This window comes from Manacus candei, unplaced genomic scaffold (assembly GCF_025592945.1).
Source record: "Manacus candei isolate 608988 ecotype Guabito, Panama unplaced genomic scaffold, ASM2559294v1 h1tg000027l, whole genome shotgun sequence".
NCBI lineage: Eukaryota > Metazoa > Chordata > Aves > Passeriformes > Pipridae > Manacus > Manacus candei.
Genome location: NW_026138075.1, coordinates 6,576,076 through 6,596,226, shown reverse-complemented (window position 1 = coordinate 6,596,226; position 20,151 = coordinate 6,576,076). Strand labels below are relative to the sequence as shown.

Here is a 20,151-nt window from a genome sequence, read left to right as displayed (position 1 = left end):
TGAATTCTGATGCTTCTCTTTGTTTCCGCACAGTCATATCTGAAAGAATTTTCCTTCTCAAATGCTAATCAAGATGATCTCTGGACCCACATCCAGACGGTACTCATTTTATATCTCTAGTATTCTTTCTCTGGTGTTTGGCACAGTCCAAATTTGGGGTATATACTATTTGTAGAAGGCGGCATTAGAATGTGGCTATCCCTAGTGCAGTCTTTCTCTCACATGAAGTTTACTCTGCTGTTTTTTTCAGCTGATGTCCTCTCAAGTGCTTATTTGGCTGCTTTACTGCACCTGAGATCAGTGGAACTAAGTACAAGGAGTAGAGAGATGAGATGGGGAATCAACACCAGGCTGAGTTTTGAGTTCCATGGTGATTGCATAAGCCTACATGAAATTGCATAGCCTGTTGTTCTGGAGCTTAAGTTTTGTCAGATGAGAGTGTGTGATGTCTTGGGCTTGATGATCAGAGATGCTGATATGTCACAGATCCAGCAAAGTTTATACTCAGGGCAGCAGCTCAGCATTTCAGTCTTTGATGGTTTTCACAGAAATCTGATTAAGAACACAGATCCTAGTAATAGGTTTATTTTTTTAAAAATCCACTTTCCTGTTCCTCTAAAGAAGGCTTCTATTGTGTTGCAGATGCAGGCTTAAGTTAAGAATGAGAGTCCTACAATTTCAGATGTGCAAGTTTGTCACATCTCTGAAGCCAGTGAAGACTGTATCAATTCACACTAGTTTCGACTCTGGTTCAGTATCTTTTTCAATTTGTCTTCACTATTCAATTTGTTCAGTAGGACACTTAAAAATCTTTGTGTTCTGGCAGCTTTATTTGAAAGAAATTAACAAATCAAGTCTGTCATAGCCATATAGGGGTTGTAAGTGTATTAACACTAAAAAGAGAAAAGTTAGCAGTCAGGTTATAGGATGAGAAATATCTCAGTATTTCATAATTCCTGAAAAAGGCTTATGCTGTCTTTATTATAATGTCAAAAATGTCCTTGGGACTTTGTTATGTTGATTTTTTGCATAAGCCAAAGACCATCAAACTGCTAAGCAGCTATTTTCTCTAATGTTAGAACAACTCCCAAAGTGTTGCTGAAGCAATGTCAATAAGTAGCTGTTTATCATAAATATTTCTCATTCCTTTTTCTCTTGCAGGTCATAGATGCACAGGATAAAGTTCAGTTGCCAGCATCTGTAAAGCAAATAATGGACTCCTGGACATGCCAAAATGGGTTTCCAGTTTTAACATTAAATATAACCACTGGAACTATCAGACAGGAACAATTCCTTAATAAAAATAATAGAAGGAGTACTGATCCTAACAAGTATGTTTAGCTTGTGTTTTCCTTGTATGTTTATATCACGTTTTTCCAGGAAACTGTTCAGTTAGCACATTATGTTTTGATGATCTGATTTTTTTAACTTGTTGATTTACTTATTTGTTGATTTTTCACTTGTCATGAGCTGTTAAGTAAAATCCGTTTAAGACTGGAGCTTGCAATAGTTCAAACTCTGCTTGTTTTGCCAAAAGGGTGCTTTCCTCTGGAATAGTGACTTTTCCAGCTACATAATAATAATGACGAACACAGACCCTGAATATGTTGCAGGCAGGATTTTTGCTCGGCATTTTCTTCTTTCCTCATCCCTCAGGTCTACAGACTGGGAATCTGGATGAACCATGCTGTAGCTTCTTTCCAGTGCACATGTTCCCAGTCTCTTCCTCCTGACAAGGATAAAAGGGTTGCATTTAAACACTTTTATAATTGGCCTCTTTCTCAGAAAGCACTGATAACTGATGTGCAGTTTAAGAGCTCCTGTCAGTGAGCATTGCTGAGTGCCTTTTGAAAGCTGTGCTGCTTGTTTAGGTGTCTAAAAATGGTGATAGAAGGAGCTACCTTTGGTGACCCACTTTGGAAACTCCTGGCCAGAGTTTGAACCTTCATGAAATTCAGCAAATGACATGAGTATTGAGGTGCATGGATGGAGCCAATGAGATCATGTGGGGGAAAAGTGTAAAGGTACAAATAGGCAAATAAATTTTGACAAAAGCCACAGAATTTCCTTTGCTCCCAAGCTCCAGGAATTGCAGAGCATTAGTCCATCCAGTATTTTTGGTTATCTCACATAAGAAATTCCAAGTTACAAATATGAAGTCCTTTACAGTTAGCAAGAGCAAATTACCAGATGAATGTAAGAAAATTCAGGGTGTGTATTGTGGAATTTTTAAGGGTTTTGAAGCTTTCATCTGTTTCACCAGGACCTTTACATTTCATCAGAAAAGAAATTAGAGTTGTTTGAATCACAGTTGCATTGTTTGCATGGGGCTTTGTTTTAGTAGATACCCTTCTGAAAAGCAGCTTTAAGTTCTCCAGAAATAGGATGAAGTGTAATAGGTGAGGAGAATTACTGCCTGAAGAGGGAAAGAGAGCAGAGAGAGACAATGGTATTCAAATACCTAGCACTGAACAATATTCTTGATACGAGTGCCTATTTAAAGCCATGCTAAAATTCCCTTATGATGAATCTAAATGCTGACCCAGCATTTAGTACTACCATCTGATGAGGTTTCATGCATCAGAGAGGAGACAAGATAGATGGATATTCTTGTAACAAGGAACTAATTTGCAATGCCATTTAGCATGAGCTAAAAAGGGTTTTTTTAAGCATAAGATTTAATCTTATTGTATCTTTTTTTTTTTTGTTAAGTAACACATGGATTATTCCTATTTCTTGGATGAAAAATGGATCATCACAACCCTTAATGTGGCTAGATAAAAGCAGCAGTAAGTAATGTATTTGTTTATAAACTCTAGAATCAAACTAACAAAACCACTCCAAACTCTTCTATAAACAGAGGACATATTTGAATTTAATAGGGAGATAAAACTTTAATACAGAAATGTTTATCTTTATCCATTGTGATGATTTTGTGTTACGATAGCAGTAGATTTTCAATTAGGTCAATATAATGGGTTTTTTTCCTATGTTGCATCAAACTTCAATGTATGTTTTAATAATATGGTACAACACATATTATGAGTAGAGATTTCCACAGAAATTTTGATTTCGTCTTTTTTTTTTTTACATAAATTCAAACTCCTAGGACTTCAGGCTTCTGTATTATTCTTACCCCAACAGATTCCATTGATGTTAATGCCAGGTTTTGAGTATAGATAGGATTTCAGCTGTGAAATAACAGAAAATTTTCAGCTCACAGAGTAGATACAAGACTGAAAAAATTAAAACCAGCTGTGGGAAGTGACTCAACGTAATTGCACATGAATATCTGTAGCAACAGAAAATTAATATTTTTAACACTATTTAATTTAGTTTGTTTATGCAAATTAAATGAAAAAATAGTCATCAAAAGAGTAGGATGTTAAAAAGTTTAAAAGTCTTATATTAGAAAAGTGAGTTTATGGGCATCTCCAATCAAATAAAAAATTCTGTTCTTTCCCAACTCAGTGCTTTCCAATAAACAGCTATATTTTTTTTATAGAAGAAAAGAAGAAATGTAATCTTTAGAATGGGGTAATCATATTCTTTGTCAAGTCAGCTTCAGACTCCTTCAGATTTTAGATCAGTTACAAAGAGATGCAGAGACTAATGCATTGGAATGCTTAGGAAGAAAAACTACAATACACTATGTGTGTATTGCAGCTCTTCACCCTCTGTTTGCAGTGGTTAAAAGTTAATTCCCTTCTTTTTCAGATAACAGGATAGCTTGAGTGTTCATTAATTTCATGGTATACAGACAAGTAAATAAGCAGAAAAAGGATGTGTACTCCTCTGAATACAGGATGAATCCTGCGGTACTTGCTTTGTCTAAACATTGAGGTCTCAGCCTTCTGTTCAGAATAAAGCAGTGTTGGGTCTAGACTACTCACCAGTATTGACTTACTGTCTTAAGAGAGTTTGTCTTCTCAAATCAGGACGAATGTAGCCAGTTAAACCAGCATTTGAATACTCTTCTGATGAGGCAGCTTAGACCCTTCAAGGCTTCACTGGCTCTTTCAAATGCAATATCAGGAGCACTCAATCGGACAAGAACATATGAATAGGTAGTAGTACGATGAAATGGACTGCAGAAGGAAGCCTTTAGCGAGTGATGTTACTCAAAAGGACTATGGGACTCTTTTATTTAAAATAAGCATTTTCGATTACTTATCTCTTGCTTAAACTTATCTGTTTTGATTTGGATGTCCATTTATGTGAATACTGGTAAGATCAGTTATTCTGTAAAGTATGGAGCACTGTGTTTTAGAGCAGCACTGGGAGCAACAGGTGTGCTGAGGGCGCATGCCCTACAGCAGGCATGAGAGGACATTGCTCCCATCCAGAGAGTTTATTCTTGGGTAAACTTTCTGAACTCTCACAGCTGCCTGTGAGCTAAAGAGTAGGAGCAAAATGGGTCTTCAGCCTCCCCTTTGCAATCTCAAGGTGCTCAGTACCAGAGGAGTCAGTGGCTAGCTGAAGTTATTCTGCTGAGCAGAGCAGAGATCACAAATGCACTGAGCTTTCGAGGGGTTCTCTTTGAGTCCAGCCTCAAACTCCCACCTCAGATCTCAGAGGAGCATCAAGTCTAGTGTTTATAAATGCAAGACAATTTAGCATATAGAAAATAAAATTATATACTCTAATGTCACTTTACAGAAGTGTTTCCTGAAATGCAAGTATTGGAGTCAGAATATGACTGGATCCTGCTAAATGTAAATTTAAGTGGATACTACAGGGTGAACTATGACCAATTAAACTTGAAAAGATTAGCACACTTGCTTGAAAATGATCCAAAGGTAAGATCATGTTTGTTTTCTCAAGCTTATAAGAAGACTCTTTTCATGTATTTCTTCTTGCAGTTCTTACCCAGAATCACATTGGTGAAAACCGGGAATAATAGGAAACTCACATATTACATAAGGAAGAAATGATCCACCACTGCACCAGTAAAGTCACTGGCAGCCTTTTATAGAGAAGTGGACAGGCCTGAACAGTTTCACACAGGCACGAAAAATAACTTTACATCACATTCTATCTTAAAAGTTGTCTTAACAACTTGTGGTTCTCCCAGTCTCTTCAAATCTGGCTCAAGGAGTTACCAGTATGAATGTGTGACTGAGCTTCATCTGGTATTAGGCAACCATGGAGAAGGAAAGCTGAGAGAAAGCTTTTTATTTCCTCATTTCTTCAAACCACAATGTTTCTGCACTGAAATTTCAAAAAAATCCTCTGGCTTGGGTTTTATATGTGGGATTTTGTTTGTTTGTTTGTTTTTGAGGGGTTTTGTTTGTTTGGGGTTTGGTTTTTTGTGTGTTTTGTTTTTGTTTTTTTATTTTGTGGAAAATGTTCTTAAAAGTTCCAATCAATTCTACTTGGGCTCTTTGAGTCCTCTATAAACACTAACTCACAGTAGATTTCATTCCACCTCTGACTTGCCACAGCCTGGACTGAAAGTGAAAGCAGTACAGAACAACTGTGACTGTATATGGCGTCGCACAGCATACAATGTTGCCTAATCTGACAGTAAGACGAAGGTCAGGTCACTGGTTTTGGCAACAACAGTAAGAAAATTTAACCTTTCAACATAACAGTAACCAATGCAGTCGGACTTCTCTAGAAAGTTTGGACATGATCAGAACACATTAAACCTTTCTACAGCACACTGGCTTCCTTTCCTATAGGCGTTTTTCTTTCACAGCAAATCTAAGTCAGCAGGAAATTAGGTGGGTGCAGACTTGGAGCCATTTTTTGGCACCATGCAGTCTTGTAAAGATGTAACTATAGGCCTGATATGAGGTTCACAAATAGTCTCTTAACTACAGGTCTGGTGACATTCAAGCAAGGCACTTGGGTTACAAATAGCGCGGGTTATTAAATGCAACATATGCAGTTCTTTTGGATTGCTAATGATAAATGCATTAACTGCAGAACAGCTGTATATAAACTAACAATATGATTGCAATCACAAGCCTAATTTCCAGAGTGAAAACAATTGGTGTGGCCAAGGACGCAAGCCTTACCAAAAGGTGTCCCTTCTGGGAAGAATGGGGAGGATGCATTTCTCATATAATGCAGGTTTAGTGCCACAGATGGAAATGGAACTAGAACTGCACCGCCCCACACCATGGGGGGAAAGGGATTGAGAGATGAACACATAGATCTGTCCCTACAATTTTGTGTCAAACTCTCATCCCCCAGTTAGGAGGGAAATCAGGGTATATTCTATACCTTATTAACTGCTATTGTGCAAAGTGCTGTGGGTGGGACTGTGGTCAAACTGTCTGTTCTTTGTGGGAATATTTCTTGGTAGGAAAGTGTTCTTGGTAGCAGTTGTGCAAAAGCATCCATTCTTTGCAGTTGTGTTATACAGAATATTTCTTGATATCAAGCAGAAGAACGAGATCGTGCAGCTCCCGCCCCACTTCACATTCGTCCCTGGTGGATGGCAACACAAACAACCCGACCTCCACCCAGTTTCAACACTGCACATTGAGCTTTGCATTTCTGCCCTGCTTTATGCTTCCAGCAGTCAGTGGTGGGAATATTTGCTCAAGCAGTGGGCAAGCTGAAGGGGCATGGAATAGGGAGGAGACAAAGAGGACCAGTAGTCCTCAAAAGAGCAAGAGCTGTAGGCAGATTCACCCATGGCTGTGCCTTGGTCTTTTAATTCATGACAGTGCAAGCCACTCTGCTTTGGACTGAATACCTATTCTGAATTTACACCTCAAAAGGATAACAGGAGTACCAAAATTATATAACTAGGATATTTTTAGGAAATGTGTTATTTCCATATTTTATTTTTATGACAATGTGCAAGTATGAGGGGTCTTGAAATTCTGTGCTTGATGTACTGTAGTTGTATATTTATATATAAAACTATATTATGTAGCTGTATATATATATATAAATATATATATAAACACAAACATCCCTAAAAGCACATAAATAATTTCAGCTTAAAATGCAGAATCCATTTTGTAGACTTATTTTGACTTAGAAAAACTGCTTGGGACTTGTCTTATCCTTCTGTAACATAGTAAAGCTTTTTTAAACTCTTAATGACATGTTTAGATCTATTAACACTACACGAATGCTTTCTGCAGGCTATTCCCGCTGTCAGCCGGTTCCAGCTGATAGATGATGGTTTTGTCTTGTCAAAGTAAGTATGTTTCGAATATGTCACAGAAAATGATTAAACAACATGATTGCATTCAAGATTGCTACTTCTGCTTCCTTCATTCCTATCCATATGTATCTCGTAAGAACAACTGCTTTGACAAAATGATGAGGGAATTATTTAATCCCTTCCTTTGTCAGTGCTAAGTGATTTATTTAAAAATTTCTTTTAACTTTTATTCCAGATCTTAGAAAATTATTTCAAATAATGGCACTGCCACGAGTTCTTTAGGGACTAACCTGTATTTGCTGTAACCCAAAAATGATTCCAAATGTAGATTCTGAATTTTCTATAATTTATTCTGGGCTATCTCAGCTATGCTGTTGTACTGCATCACTCTTAATACCTCATTCATTTCTCTTGCTGATGCATGACTTGGTTGTTCATGTCCGTGGTGCCAGAGAGGTCAGCAATATTGTAGGGAGCTGAAGAAGCATTAAGTGTATCTGTGCCTCAAACATACCAGATATCCCAAAAGCATCAGATATCTATGATGAGTGACCTCAGAGACAAGGTGGCCAAAGCATACTGCCCCCCTTCAAGTCCCGTGGAGGTAGCTCTGAAAGGAGGAAGAAAAAATTCCTATTCCTTCTCTCATACAAATGTCCTTTTTCATAAGAGAGCTCAGAACTAGTATTTAATTAGGAATGTAACTGTGAAGTATAGAAGTATCCTCAAATGTGTTTGGGGTTTTTTGTTTGGTTTTTTTTTTCACATAGGTTTGGATATGTTCAGATTGAAACAGCACTTGAATTAACAAAGTACCTTGCCAGAGAAGATGAACTCTTCATATGGAATATGGTATTGTTAAACCTAGTACCCAAGAAGTTGGAAAGTACACTGAAGAACTACGAAGTATATCCACTTTTAAAGGTATGACCTTTTTTGTTAGTTAGCAAAGATACTAGATCATGTAAATACATCAGTCTAAAATTAATGCTTTTTAAATTCTCAAGAATGAAATGATGACTATGATGTGCCAGAATTCTTGTCATTCCTTTTGCATTATTTTGTCAAGTTGTTTTTTTTTTAATAGGAGGAGGTACTTAATTGTGTATGTTAGTCAGTTACAAGTATTGAGCAATTCTTAGCATAAAACAGAAATATATTTACATTCTTTACATTAAGCTTCATTCTTGGGTTTTGTAAAACTGAGAATCTGGAAAATACGGCTATCAGTATTAAGTGAAAGGACTAGCACTGCTGTGTATAAAGGGCATACAGTGTGTTTGTGCTCTGTGGATTGAACTGCCTTTCAGCTCATCTTCATGGAGAGAAAGAAGGAATTGGGTTTGGGTACTAAATGAGATGATTCTCTCCCATATTTGACTCCCTGAGGCGATACTGTCATATTAATTTCCTTGACTTCTATTTGAAGATTTCACTTTTGTTTAAAGTACAATCCCACAGTATTAGTTCTCTTAAGTTCTAGAAAATAGAGGTAGGTTTAAAATACATGAGACTAACAAAGTACTTCATATCGAGAAGGTTGAGGTTTTTTTCTCTGAGAATGAGTATTTGTTTTCTTTCTTAATGATGTCAAAGGTCCTAGTAATGTGAAATGGTAACGTGCCAGTTTGAATTGATGTACAGGTTTATTGAATTTTAGATCCACTTTTTATTTTATTTTAATGTGCTGTATTGTCAAGAAATTAATAGTGGTAAATATTTAGCATAAATCTGAGTATATAAGAAACACAGAAAAATAAAAACTTGCATCTAAATGAAAGTAATTTTTCTTTCCCTTCTTTTAAAAGAAATACCTTTTAAAGAGAATGTTGCCAATATACCATTATTATGCAGGTTTTATTCATAAAAATATTGATGCTTTGGAAGATGACTATTTTGCTCAGTAAGTATTTTACTTTTCTCAAAAGTTTGTTCTAGTGTGATTGGATCTGATGCATTGCAGTTTTCTTGTGTAAATTTAAATACAAGATACAAGAATAATTCTTTAATTAATGTGAACGTAGCTGACTTGTTATTTTTACTGTCCTATAAAGTGTGTATTAATTATGATGACACCTCCAGTGAAACTGCAATATCAGAATAGGAACATAAAAGATGATAGTTTAAGGATCTGAGTGGTAGCTTTTTGTTTATCAGAGAAGAGGCTCAGCAGGCTGCCACTAGTTGGAGCAAAACTGACAGCAGTGAACTTAAGATATGATTTATGGATCAATCACTAAAACTTTAAAATACTTCATTTTGCAAGGCCACTGCTGCCACAGGCTTGAATGTCAGAGTGATTTTCTTAAAACTAGCAAGGAAGATATAAACCACACAAAAAACTAAGAAAAAAATATAGTACATCTGTTTCCTCACTTATATTCATTATATTAATGTCAGGAGTCCATTGTTGATTGTTTGATTATTTTATTAAACCTCAGCTGTTCCTAGTAGAGGTTCTCTTGGGTTAATGACATCATGTACTGAGACTGTGGTAGTCAAACACAGTTCAAGTACTCCAAATGTGGAATGCATACCTTTTATTCTTACTATTTTGGCTTCCTTTCAAGAGCATATTTGGAAAAACTTTTTACAACAGCGTGCTGGCTGGGCCTCCAAGATTGTTTGGACCTGTCATCTGAACTGTATGCTAAGTGGATGGACAACCCTGAATACAAGTAAGAATGTTGATTTGTTCTTAGAGGTGTGCATGCCTAAGTGAGCTGGAAAGTTAAAGGGGGGAGGCAAAACCAGAAATACCTTTGTACACTGCTCTTATTTCTTGACATAATGACAGAATTTAAGACTGTGTCCCCCCCAGCCCCCTTCTCTTCCCCAAATCCCAACTTTATGATGATTTCATAATTACTGCTTGTTCCATAGGCTGGAGGATGCAGATTTTGCCATGAAGACCAAAATCTGGTTAGCCATGTAACAGGTGAACCTCATATTACTGCTACAATCCCATCTGGCCCAGTGCCTTTGCTGCAATACAGCCTTAGGCTTATCATGTATATCAACTCATCTTCTAAGCTTCTCTTTGCAATACTGAGTGAAATGGTGTTTGTACGATACGGGCATCTGCCCATGGTGAGCCCACCAAATTGCCTTGCATGTTCTCTATTCAAGTAAAGAGGTGTTGGGAACAGCTGTCAGTTCTTATGTTGTTACTGGAGCCTGGTGGTCAGGTGCCTGGTCTGTAAGAGTGGAGTCTGGACTCCACCGGAAATAATCTTTCTATATTCAAGTATTGCACGGTTAAAGAAGATTTACAGTATATTGAAATTCTTATTCTCTTTTCCTCCCTCTTTCTTTTGATGTCTTTCTATGCAATTGTCAAATAGTATTGGCACTGGTGAGTGAATATTTAAAGTCTATTTTTATTTGTTGTAGTTGTGATAAATACTTTGTTGTTATTTGCATCTCCATTGATATACGTAGCTGGCTAAGTAAACTGAACTTGTACTTTTATGTTTGTGTTTTTAAAATAGCTTCATAGTGATCATCCTCATAAAAACCCAATGGAGCTTTGCAGTTAGACCAAATATTTAAATAGCCTAAATACATTCTGTTACTTTCCAGAGAGAATATTCTTACTATTCCACACTAGAAGCAACAATATTATGCAGAATTCTCAATCTGTTTTCAAAATAGTCACTTACCTTCTCCTGTTAATAATATTTGAGGGTATTTTTCTGGTGGAATGCTACATACCTTATTTATCTTGACAAGACAGTCTGTGAAATATTAATATATTGGGGTTTGAATTAGATGAAGAATATTAATTTTGGTGTCCTCCTTAGGACAAAAGGACCTCCTTAGTTCAAAAGGACTTTACAGGTCTATAAGTGTGGAGAAAAATGCAACTCTGAATTTTGTTAAGTGAAAAAAAAAGATCATGTTTTAAGGAAAAAAAAAAAACAAAACAAGAGGAGATAGGACCCTTCTTAGATTTCAAGTGACAGGTCACAGTTACCATGGAATTAAAGAGACTTCCATGTGCTGGATAGGAAAGGAAAAGGGCACAATACACTTTTGACTCATATTTCACAGACGGATCCCTTTAGATGCTTTAATGTTCTCCATTTTGAGAGCAAATTCATAATAGGACACTATAGCTGTTCTGCCAAAGGTGGAACCCAGTAGGATTTTCACATCTGTGGAAGGGAATAATGCTTTTCTGTTTTAAACTGTGTGATTGACTTTCAGCTAAACATCTCCAAACGGTTTCTGGCAGAACTTAACTGGACATATTACAGTGCATTTTTATCTGTTTCATGAAAATAACAAGCCAAGAGCTGTGATTCCCAGCCAGTTTCTCAGTTTTAGTCTTTTTTGTTTATAGTAGTGTAGTGGAACTTGCTTAATTAATGTTTTCTCAGTGGTGCTATTACTGGCTTGTCTTCTTCTGACAGAAGGAAATTAGCCTAGAGGGAGGGACAGTGTTGCTGTACATTTTATTTATTTACTAAAGGTTCCCATGTTCTGCTGTCATCCTCAAAAGTTCATAAATCACTACATCACTTCTGCATTGGCTCCAAGAAAACAATGTAAAATAACCTACCCTGCATTCCAGCTGCTTTTTGTATCTTCCCTAAGGTCCAGAAGTGAGAGAATCCTGGCAGGCCAGTAATATCTAACCATACAATCACTCCCAGGAAAAATATCAAGATTAATAACTCACATCCTTCAAGCTCCAAAGTTCCTTTGTACTGCAGTGACTCTGCCTGGGAACTACACAACATAACCACTTCAGGGCCATCAGAGATGCCACCAGCCAGCAGACCATTGTCCCACAGCAGGCTGCATGTTCAGCCTGCCTTGAATGCTGAACATCAGAGCTACAGCCAAATGAGACACAGAACTTGTCTATTTGCACTTGACTCACAACAACTTTACACTTAGTAACCAAAATTTTCCTGCAACTATTGGAATGGCTGCAGTTGCAAAATAAATAGATGCACTTTGGCCAACAGAGCTGTACTCTGTTATTACCTTACTGTGGCCCCTTACTGCAACATTATGAAATGATTATTGAACAAATGACTAGACCCTGTAACTCAAATAAGATCTGTCATAGAAGGATTCATCACAGGACTATTCTTTATCCTGTCATAACCACGCAATCTCAGTAAGCATCATTCTTGGTGGCAAACTCCTTATATTACAGCGACTATCTAGGTAAATGAATACAAAGTATTTTTTTAAATAAATATTAAATATGTCCCCACTTTCTGTTATTATGCCAGTGAGATCCCCCACCCACAACAGGACTACCAAAATCCCTGCATCTTGCATTTTCACTTCTTAACTAGTGATGTCTGTCATTCAAAACACCCAGCTCTCTCCCTCTTTCCCACTAGTCCTTCATTTGCAGAGTTTATAACTTCTCTTTGCTTTGAAGATTGGTTTCATATATCTGTCCATCTGGCTAACATTGTCTCTCTTTCTGCTGGCATCATCCTCATTTTCTCTAAGATGGTCTACTGAAACTCAGGAATTCTTCTCAAATTGTATTTAAATTTGAAATTCTTGTTTCAAATTTTGGGCCTGAAGACTGGCTTTTGTGACCAGAAGCTTGCTTGTTTTTCCAAGTGTATCTCCTGATGGAAGATAGTTTTTACACCTCTACTTACAATCTTGGTCTAATGTAATGATGAGCAGATTAACAATATGCTATTGAAAAGTTACATGTTTTATTTGTAGCAATGGGAGCTATTCTTCTACAGAGAATTAGTCCAAAATACCATTAGTTGAAACTGTTTTCAGATAGCCTACAAAGTAGAATACTGAAGTCACTGGAAAGTGTTGACAATGTCTTAATGTCAGAGACACATCATCACCACAGCAGAAATTTTCTATTCAGCCTTTGTACACGGAGTATTACACTGATCACGTTTGCATTCAGTTTCAGTTGTGAAATTCATTGCCATGTTGAGGACTCTCCCTTGGGGTGGGAGTAAGAGGGGACTGCCTGTTGCATGGAGAAATGTCCCTCTGTTTCCATTTGTGCTGCAAATGGACCTTCCTACTAGATGCATTCACTGAAGAAATTTTAAAAAGGCATGTCTGGGATGATGCCATTTCCTAGGCTGTGATGGGAAAAAAAAATAGCTTGGTTCAACTGTCCTAAAAAATGTGGGGTGTTTTGGTTTTCCTTTAAACTGCATGCCTTTTCAATGCTTAAATAGTGAAAAAAGCAATCAAATTTCCCATGTTTATTTACATTGTTATTTTATATTTTCATTCATGTCTATCTTTTAACTGTAAATGAACATTTGCTTTCCATTATGCATTAACAACTGGTTTTGCCTCTGCAACAGTACAATACCTTTTAATCTTACTTTGCCTTGCAGAATTCCCTTTTTCATTAGAGGAACAGTGTGCTGCTATGGTGTTGCTCTGGGAAGTGCTAAAGAATGGAATTTTGCATGGGAAATGTATACCCATACTGACTCCACAGAGGACGATAAAGACATCCTGCTCTCTGCCATGAGCTGTGCCAAAGAGTCATGGTTACTTTACAGGTGACCCTGATCAAAGCATATCTCTGTGTATGTAGAAGTAAATAATAAGAACATAAGTACTGTGCTGTGCAAATCTGATGGAGGTTTGTCTGCCTCAGAAGTACGTGTCTTGTTGACCACTGGAAGAATCGTAAGTTTTCTTATGGAGCAAGTATAATAAACAGGGCAAACGCAAATAAATGATCCTTCTGCAGATGCAACAGCGGTGTCAGGTTCAGCATTGGGCCTGTCTTCTGTCAATATATCTAGTGACCTTTTTGAACTAAAACAAATTATTTTGTGTTGGTTTTTCACTTGGAACCCATGGGCTGCCCACACCCTATGCACCGTAAGAAACAGTAATTATAATTTGCTCTGACATTTTTCCTTATCATTTATGATTTTACATAATTTTCCCAAACTCCTTCACTCCTGCTTATTTTGTTTCCAAACAGAAATGTCATAGCCTGTTAGCCTCTGTGCAGAAGCAAATTCACCCAGGTTAAAGGCAAAAGTGCAAATAGACTTATTAGCAAGCTTTTCACCATTTGAAGTGCAAATTCAACTGAAAAGTAGTGGGTTTTTAAAGTTCTAGCTTCACAGAGTGATAGAATCATGTGATATGCTGAGTTGGAAGGGATCCATGTGGGTCATCAAGTCTACCTCCTGACTCCATGTGGGGCAACCAAAAAGTTAAGACAAATATCGAAGTCTTGCCCAAATGCTTCCGGAACACAGTTTGGAATACAGTGTTCATTTTCTTTTACTGACATCCATATCTTTATCAGTAAAAAGATGTTGACGTTGAATTCTCTGTCATGTTTACATTACCTAAAGCATTTGTTAAAAGATGCAAATTTGGCAATGTAATGATGATCATCCAAGAGTTTACATGAATTCCATGGGTCTAAAGCTCTGGAAGTAGCAGAGATTTTACTCCTTCCAGCCACCTGCTCTAGTGATGGTGGTCATTTGAAAAGACAGAAAAAATATGCCTGAGATAACACAAGAAGTGTTGCAAAGAGATACCCCATCAGCTACGCTGATTTCCCCTCTAACCTTCCTTATAACCCTTCATTATGTTAAGCATAGTGGTGGCATGCAAATGGGAGAAACCCAACTCAACTACTATACTCATAAAGCAGCTGCCTGCAAGACCTCATGAGAAGAATAACTCTAGAAGTGTTCCTTTGAAAACAGGAGCATGAAAGGTGTGAAAGACTGAGGCAACAAAGAAAATACTTACCTTCTCAAGATATTCAAGCAGTCACTGCCACTGACATCACTGGCTGGTAGTTCTTAAAATACTTCTGGAACCCTGCCTTAACCCCCATGAAAAAGCGTCTTCCTGGGTCTTGTTGTAGGGAACCCTTATAAACAGGTCACCTCTGTGTAACAGTGTGTCTCACTGCTGCCATACTCTCTAGGCTCCACCTGTGTCACAGCAAAGTGAATCTCCTGAAAGTGAGAAGCAGTTTGCCCTTCTTTGGCTTGTCTAGTAGGAGCAGTTGCCTTTCTGTAACAAAGATAAGAAATGCCTGTATGCCCACCTGGTATCCTATGCCCTCACTTTACTAAGATATGAAGAGTTAGTGTGCAAGAATGGGATTTCACCAATGTTAAGGACAAAATCCAAGTTGAATACACAGCTCAGAGTGATACCAACTTTGGTATAACCTTCCACATGCTGATATTTTTTGAGATATATTTCCAGATCATTGGCATGATCAGCAGCAAGTGACTGGTGCATTTCTTACCTCCTTTTCTATCAGATACTTGCAATATGGACTCAGTGATACATTATTTTCTTCTAACTGTACTTCAACCGTCATCTTAAATGTGGTGGCTAAGGATATTGGGCATCGTATGGCCTGGGAATTTGTTACTGAAAATTGGCCACTTTTAAGTGAAAGGTAAGTAACCAGCTTTGGCTTCCTTTTATTTCTGTGGCCTTTGGCTTCTTCCTCCATCTTTACGTCTAAGCTGTAAAATTCAGGTGCAGATTTTCCTTCCACAGGTGGCGATTTGTAATGATTGATTCAATTTCTAAAGTGTGCAGAACAGAGTTTTCAGAGGATTCAACTATGATCATGGCTTAATGTCAAAGAAGAGCTCATGTCAAACATAGAACACTTTAAAAATTAGTCTGTTCATGACTGTTTCAGTGCTTTTAAGTGTTAGGTTTCTTGGAAACTCTGACTCTAGAAATGGGTTTATCTACTAGCATTTCACAAGCATGGGTGTAAAATGATGGAATAAGATCATAACCTCTTTTCCAAAGAAAGTAGGGATAGATGGGGGATTAGAGCATGCAGGTCTGCAAGCACTGGTAGGACAAACTACAATATTATTCCCTGACTTAAGTCCTAATCCACCTCCAGCCTACCTGCTCCGCTGCAGGTAAACTAGAGGTGAGGTTAGGCTACCTGTCTTGAGCAAAGCAAGTATTCTGATGTCTGTTTGAAGACTCCCTCTCTCCTTGGCACTGGTGAAAAGCAGTAGGGCTGTGACAGAGTACATTCCAGCTGCTTGATGGCAGAGGAGGTCATTGGGATCCATTAGTGGCAACACAACCAAAACCAGCCATTTTGTACATTCAAATGTGTAACTTTATTGCTAACACTAGAAAAGGCAAGCTGTAGCAGATTTGCATCATACCAACAAAGCTTTTCTGTATTGATGAAAAATTTGCTGGGATATTGACCCATTATTTTCAAACTAAAAGAATAGTGCGAGTGTTTATTTTACACCATCCTCAGATACCAACAGAAACACAAACTCGTTAGAATCAGTACTGCTTAGCCTTTCTAGCTCAGTTTGGCTGTGTGGGTTCACAAAGATTATCTGTTTTGCGCAAAGAATTCATGTCACCAAAGTAAAAATACCAGATCTTACTGGGAAATGGAAATGAAGGATAATTATTGTGCTTCATCCTGCTCAAATGTCTAAATTGAATGTTAATGGTACTTCTTAAAAAGGGAAAAAGAGTACACAATTACAAAGTTCAGCTTAGTTGGTATTTGCAACATAGTGAATAATCACTAAGTAGTGTAAGTATTTTCAAATGAGATGAAATTTAGTATATTTGCTAGCATGCTGTTTGAAGGACCTTTATCTCAATTTTACAGATATGGGCAGGAATTGTTGCATGACGTATTAAAAGTCATGGGAAGATTTGTCAATACAGATCTACAGATCCAAGAGGTAAACCAGAAAAGCTTTATTGCCAGTTTTAACTTTATTGCCAATTTGTAAATACAGGTTTTTACATCTCTTGTTTTTTAAAGAAATCATAAGACGTAATTTGGATGTGTTCCAAACCTTCAGGTTTGGAGCTGAGTCCCAATAAATTCTATCAAAACTGTCTCATTTTTCTCTATAAAATCTATCTGTAGAGATAACCTTTGCCATGATGTCTACAGAAAATGTACCAAAGTTGGGCTGCTGGCACATTAGGTTACCATACTGGCATCTGTTTAATTTCTCATATTGTTTGTTCACCGTTCCCCCCCTCTATTTCTTCACTCTTTTCTTTTGCTTATTAGACTGATGGGAAAGATTTCTTGTTCTGTGACTGTAAAACAGGCAGCACAAGAGGATTCTGCTACCCAACTAGTCCTAGACAGTGTGGTACCACCAGTACCAGTGAAGTTGGCTGCATTTGAAAGGATTTTTAGAGGAACAGCAAAAGGGCACATTCTTGATATGTAAGGAGCTTTCCAACCTTAGTGTAAAACAGTAAGCTTGCCCCATCCCCTCTTTAGTCTCTGTCGTCTCCTTCTTTTCTTGCACTTCTGTCTAAAGCATCTGCCAGGCACTCAGTTGCTTGCTGCAAGTGAAGTTATGTGAACTAAGCTCATGCATTTATTTCTTCAGTTGCAAGTTTTTTATAATGCTACGCTGGAAGAGGACGAGAGAGAGGCTACTACTCTGCTATTGGAATCTACAAAATCTGAAAATATTGAAAGGAAAAAACTACTAATCAAAGTTGCCAGCTGGTTAGAGAAAAATGCAGATGATTGACTTGGAAAACAATTTCCAGTATATTTTAGAGTGTGATTCAGTATCATCTTAGTATTCATTTTAAGCTGTAATTAAAGATAAAGCACATTTTTATGAGTCCCGTGGTTGTTTTCTCACCTGAAAAGTCAGGCTAAAATAATTCACATAGAAAAGAAAGATTCAGCAAAAGAAAGTATAAACATAATTGCATATTATATCTAAATTAATTTCCTACTGGACGAGATTTAGTAGGGATGCATTGCTAATGATGATCTAATGTGCAGATACAGTTCTAAATCCTTCATTTTTTCTCAATATCCAAATGAAAGGTATGGTACAAGTTGGTGGCAAAAACACATGAGGAAGATGGAAAAGGTTATATTCTGTATTTCTGCTGAGCACACAGGTTTGGAGAGTGGCAACTGGGAAATGCAGCAAGGGAAGGAGAGATGCATGCGAGGAATCCAGGACAAGTTGGGAAAACTACTTTATTGGAAAGAGAGTTGGAATAAAAGGAAGTTCATTGAAAATGAGTATGAGGACATGGATGGGACTCCAGGAAATGAACTTAAATAGTACCTATGAGGTCTGTGCTATGGGAGGTAATTGTGAAGATGTGCATGTACAGGGCGATTCCCAGTGAAAAAGCTGTGTCATTGATAGACAGGATGCATCCAGTAGGCCCTGGGGGGGGGGGAAATACATTTGATGAAAAAAGACCAGCTTTTTGCCCTAAGTCCTGCTCTCTGCCTTGAGAGTGTGGAAGTCAAAAGTTACACTTGTTCTTCCTTTACTGCATCCATGTGTGACAGGGCAGCATACTTTGGAGCTGGCAACAATGCATGCCAAGCAGTTCCCAATAGAAACAGAGACTTAGAGCTTTTTAAGACAAGGTTCAAGGGTACCAGCCAACTTCTCCTCTGCACCTCCTGGCATAGTTGCCCTGCTGCCCCATTCTGCCTGCATCTCCTTTCAATCCTGGCACCCCAAGAAGCCTCCCAGGCAGATGAGGAGAAAGCAGCTAGTTGTGGGGCCTAGGTGGCCAAAGTGCAAGCCCCATGTCTCCTGGCTGCATGATGGCATGCATGGATGAGGTGGGTGGAACAGCCTTTTGCTTCTTTCAGGGTTGTTCCAAATCCCAGAAGGGTCAGTATGAGGTAGGCAAAAGGAATGGGGACTAAAATGCCATAAAATGAACGGAGATGTGGCCTTGCCACATTTCTGCTTTGCAGTGACTCACAAAATACAAAAAATGCTGTCATCTCTGCATCCCCTGGCCCAAAGGTGCAGGGGGTCCTCTGGAGCCAGGTGCGATGGATGGATCCAACCCCTTGGCCAAACTAATGGTAGTTTGGTTCAGGCTCCAAAGGCAGGAAAGGCGTAGACCATGACTTGGCTAAGAACATCCCTAGTGTCAAGCTGTTCTCTGATAGCCCACGCAGGAACAGGGTGACATGGTGAACGTTGATGCATTCGAGCTTGGAAACTGGAACACCCAATATGTGACTAACAAAATAGCAGGTGGTTCTTCCAAGACTCATTTGTCAAGGAACACAGGGAACTGTAGGTACAAGGAGTCTTAGAGTTACCTTTTCCATCACCTGTAATTTGGCTGTGAGCCAACTGCTTTATTCCATAAATATTACAGCTTAAGAGAGCTTTCTCTGACCTCTCCCTGCTAAGCAGCTTGCTGCATGGGGTGATCTGCCTTGGAGGTGGGACACCTCTCAGGTTGCTTCTAGAGGCCGAAACACCCTTTACCAACCGCTTTGGTAAAATGACCAATATAGTGCACAACCCTGTATTACAACACACTTAAGATTTTGCATTGGTAGCTTTGAATCATAACTCTGTGCAGTAAATAACAGAACGAAACTTGCCATTTGTTAAGTTTTACTTTTACAATATCTTAGTTCAATAAAATCACTACTGCTGATACCTTTGGCAATGGTTCTTTAAGTGGTCAAAATCTTCCCCATGACAGAGGGACAGTGGTCCCGGTCTTTTGGGTGTTGTTGTCTGTCATTCTTTGTGATGGGATTTATGAGACAAGGACATGAGTGGGGATGGGCAGGCTGACTTTGGCTGTCTGTGAAATACCCATCCTGATGCTCTCCCACTCCTGAACAGGATGAAGGGAGAAAATGAGGTGAAACAGCTCATGTATGGAGACAAAAGGTAGGGAGATAACTTACCGATTACCATCAGGGGCATGTTGTGGTTTGGAAATGGTACTCCCCAATTTAGTACTCCCACTGAAACTCTCCAAGCCATGCGCCACTCACTCACTCATTCCCTGTTCTCCCTCCCCTTCCCACTGCAGTTGGTTGGTGAGGAGAGCTGGAGGCACAAAAAGGTGAGATAAAAACAATTTACTGGAAACAGCAGTGAGATAAAAATACCAAACAGTAACAGCAGCAATACTAACAACAGGGGGTACAAGAAAGAGGTGAAAAGACACTGGATTGCTCCCTCTGCCTTGCTACACTAACTCAGAAGGGACTCCCTTTTCCC

General features: G+C 38.3%; 1 protein-coding gene across 5 annotated transcripts in view; it reads left to right on the top strand.

Moving 5' to 3' along the window:
• Positions 1 to 19,573, top strand: part of LVRN (laeverin) — a 38,858-nt gene extending 19,285 nt beyond the window's left edge. Inside the window, exons 9-21 of one of the 5 annotated variants that reach the window (XM_051789355.1) lie at positions 34 to 99; positions 1,162 to 1,331; positions 2,713 to 2,789; positions 4,660 to 4,799; positions 7,107 to 7,162; positions 7,900 to 8,053; positions 8,938 to 9,032; positions 9,700 to 9,807; positions 13,486 to 13,656; positions 15,408 to 15,548; positions 16,764 to 16,839; positions 17,181 to 17,342; positions 17,512 to 17,600. In XM_051789355.1, the coding sequence (XP_051645315.1) occupies positions 34 to 99; positions 1,162 to 1,331; positions 2,713 to 2,789; positions 4,660 to 4,799; positions 7,107 to 7,162; positions 7,900 to 8,053; positions 8,938 to 9,032; positions 9,700 to 9,807; positions 13,486 to 13,656; positions 15,408 to 15,548; positions 16,764 to 16,839; positions 17,181 to 17,300 (1,374 nt within the window). In that variant the 3' untranslated portion in view covers positions 17,301 to 17,342; positions 17,512 to 17,600. The other 4 variants (XM_051789352.1, XM_051789356.1, XM_051789353.1 and 1 more) reach the window with 4 other exon arrangements.
• Positions 19,574 to 20,151: the final 578 nt, after the last annotated feature.